General features: G+C 49.1%; 1 protein-coding gene across 1 annotated transcript in view; it reads right to left on the bottom strand.

The window, feature by feature from the left end:
• LOC115549467 (potassium/sodium hyperpolarization-activated cyclic nucleotide-gated channel 2) overlaps positions 1-3,413 on the bottom strand; it is a gene marked incomplete at its 5' end in the record, with an annotated part of 22,767 nt that overhangs the window by 15,087 nt on the left and 4,267 nt on the right. Inside the window, one exon of the mRNA XM_030364688.1 lies at positions 768-928. Coding sequence (XP_030220548.1) covers positions 768-928 — 161 coding nt within the window. The remainder of the gene's footprint in view (positions 1-767; positions 929-3,413) is intronic.

Below are 3,413 nucleotides of genomic sequence, written 5' to 3'. Positions count from 1 at the left end.
CCCCCCCCCCCCCCCCCCCCCCCCCCCCCCCCCCCCCCCCCCCCCCCCCTCTCCTTCTCTCTCTCTCTCCCTCTCTCTCTTACCCCTGCCAGGGTTCTCTGTTTGATAAAGAAAAAACGATTGATGTCATGGTGGTAAGCCATTCACCGCTCACTGTTTGAGTCCGTAACATCTTGCACATTTCTTCCTTATTAAGTTACGTAAAGATTAAAAACATAATCGCTAAGAAAAAAAGTGTAAACTGGAATGAAATGTTTTCCCTCTCTGTTTACAGGTCTTGCATGGGCAATGGCGCTGATCGTAATTACGTCTGCCACTTTGAGATGAGAAACCCACGCAGGTATGAGAAATGGTCGTGATGCTGTGAAGGAAAAAGGCTGTGGTGATAGATTTCTGTGGCTCCTGCCTCCCTGAATGGTGGTGCGATGTTCATTGTCAGAGTGATCAAAGCTAGGACTGCTGGGATGAATGATGTAGAAATAAATCTGTATTATCTTTTAGACAAACATCACAAAAACATTTATCAAATGGCTTCTCGTCTAGGGAAGCAAAATAACCCAAAAAGCAAAACAAATATTGAATATATGAAACCAGTTGCAAAGTAACTATTATCCTATGTGTCTATGTTTCACAATATTTGCTGTCCTCAAACTCTGTAAACAAATACTACGGCGACTCAGACGAGGCCAACATCCTTTCTGTCGTAAGCTTCCACTATTGGATATTTTATTGTGGGAGACGGAGCAGGAATTCCAAGCATACGTACCACCATCTTGTTGAGGGACACCCAGCAGTCAGAGGGGAAGTCCTGCAGCATGGGCACCAGGAACTGCAGGCAGCCGTCCCAGTGGCACAGCAGCAGCATCATCCCGATCAGGTTGAAGATCCGCATCACCGCGCTGGCCAGGTCGTAGGTCATATGGAAAATCTGGAAGGGAGCGGGGAAGAGAGAGGTCATGGGTCACATGGGAAATCTGGAGGGGAACAGGGAAAAGCGTTGGCGTCGGCTACAGCCTACAGGAACGGAACAGGTAGTGCAGGCGTAGCTTGACGAGAGATGAAAGAGTTGGATGTAGTTTCGCCTTATCTCAGTGCTGGCTGCCAGGTTTATGATCATGTGATTAAAGTAATTATGGCTTTTGTGAATCAAGAAAGGAGAGTGAAGAGACATATCTTTTTTGCTCCGATCAAAGTGACAGGAAAACATAGAGAGTTTAGTGCATGCAACGAGCGGGGCTCTTGTTGGGCTCATTGAGTTTGATTAATGAATCAGAAAGACAGGTTCCTGTCATGCACAGCTGGAACAGGCGAGACACGCTCTGAAGAGATGCAAGGTGCCAATCAAGGCCCCAGCATACACAAGCTCAGTTCACTCCTTGTACATTAATTACTCACGCAAGCCAGAGGGCCCGTGTGCACACTTAAACACTAACAAGGGTTAAACCCAAACACGCACACGCATGGGACCACACATGGAACGGCACACATGCAATGCACACACAAAACAAATACCAACACACACACACAGACATATACAGAAGTACACAGACATACATACATGCAATCCAAAACGGAATATAAAGAAACATAAGGAATAATAATCAAGCCAACCGGCTCACAAACACACACACACACGCGCACACACACACACACACACACACACACACACACACACACACACACACACACACACACACACACACACACACACAAACAAGCACACACTCACAGAACCCCCTGACAGTGACACATCGCTGCCCTCCCTTGTAGAAAGCTGATTCTTGTTGCTGATTAATAGGGTTCATGAATATTGCAATCATCTTTAGAACAACTAAATCTAATCTAGTACTAATTACAGGATTTATTCATTATAACTTTGGTTGTGGTGTTATTGGCATGAATGCATAGCAGCGTAATAACTCACTGTCAAAGAATCATTATTTTACAATGAGGTGAATTAATGCCAGGTTTTCTAAGAACAAACAAAAAAAGACACGTATCAGGATTTGTTCAGAAGTGGGTTTGTGTGAAAGTCCCGAGGCGATGAGGCTGAAGTTTTATGATTCCTCATGTGATCATTATGATTCCTACAACACACCCCTGCAGGCCTCAGCAGCCCCCACCCCTCCCTCCCTACCAAAGAACACAAACTCCAAGCCCAGCAAACAATCACGTAGCGAGAGAGAGACACGGTGGAATGCAGGAGGCAACAGGGAGGCGTCGGGGTGACACGTTTAGGGGATAGTCAATTTCTCAAATTGCTTTTGGGATGCATGACTTTAACGCGTCGCCACTCCTCAGCGCCCTTCCTCCGTGCACGGCAAGTATCGTTTCCCATCATGCATCACGGTGCGTGTGTGTGTCACATCATGTCTCCAGAAATCCAATTATCCAAAGGTCAAGTGAGCACCCGGGCCCCACCGCACAGCCCTCCTACTGCAGAATGCCAGCCTGCCGATACTGCCACAGAGGAAGGGGCGGTGTAGTCCCACACCGACCGCTCCTCCGTCCCCGCTCCTCTGAACCCGAGGAGCGGGGACACCGCGGAGGACTCGACCGTCCTTGCAGATGAATATATCAAGGCGTATAGCGAGTGAGCTGTGAGAGGCTGCAGCCAAAGGTCCTTTGTCGGGATTTCCACCGAGCTAGGGCCTGTTAACCAGCTCACAGAGAGGCCCAGATGCAGTGTCTGCACACGTCACCTCTGCATTCACTTTAAATAGACAATAAGACAAATGTATAATTATAACGAATGGCCCCCTGGTGGTGCGTATTATCACAGCCCCCCCCCCCCTTACCGCCCTCCCCACCGCCAACGTCTTAATTGATTAACCTGCTGCCATGGTAATAGGCTGCTTATCAGTCTGTCCAAGGGTGCCTGCAGTACCGGCGGGGAGACACAGAGAGACGTACGGCTGCATGACAATGGCAGTCATTAGGATGCAGACATCACAGGATCTGGAGGGTCCGACCTGTAGCACACAGACCATCTCCTTCACCCCTCACCCCCCCTCCCACACACACACACACACACACACACACTCCTCTCTCCCCCTCTTCCCTGGCACAAGGGTTTCAAGGAGGAGTGCTTTTTCTGCCTGGTAGGATGGTAGAGGCACAGACACACACCCTCAAACACAGACACACGGACACCGAGTCTGACTCACAGTCTGACACAGACACTCAGACACAGTGTTTGGGTGTGTTTGTGCGTGTGTGTGTGTGTGTGTGTGTGCGCGCGTTAGTGTGCAGTTGTGTGCATGTGTGTGTGTATTTCTGTGTTTTTGTGTGCGTGTGCGTGTACGTGTGGATGCGTGCGTGCGTGCGTGCGTGTGTGTGCATGTGCATGTGTGTCGTGTGTGTGTGTGTGTGTGTGTGTGTGTGTGTGTGTGTGTGTGTGTGTGTGTGTGTGT

This window comes from Gadus morhua, chromosome 8 (assembly GCF_902167405.1).
Source record: "Gadus morhua chromosome 8, gadMor3.0, whole genome shotgun sequence".
In the NCBI taxonomy this organism is placed as follows: domain Eukaryota; kingdom Metazoa; phylum Chordata; class Actinopteri; order Gadiformes; family Gadidae; genus Gadus; species Gadus morhua.
This window is presented reverse-complemented; position numbering and strand designations above follow the sequence as displayed.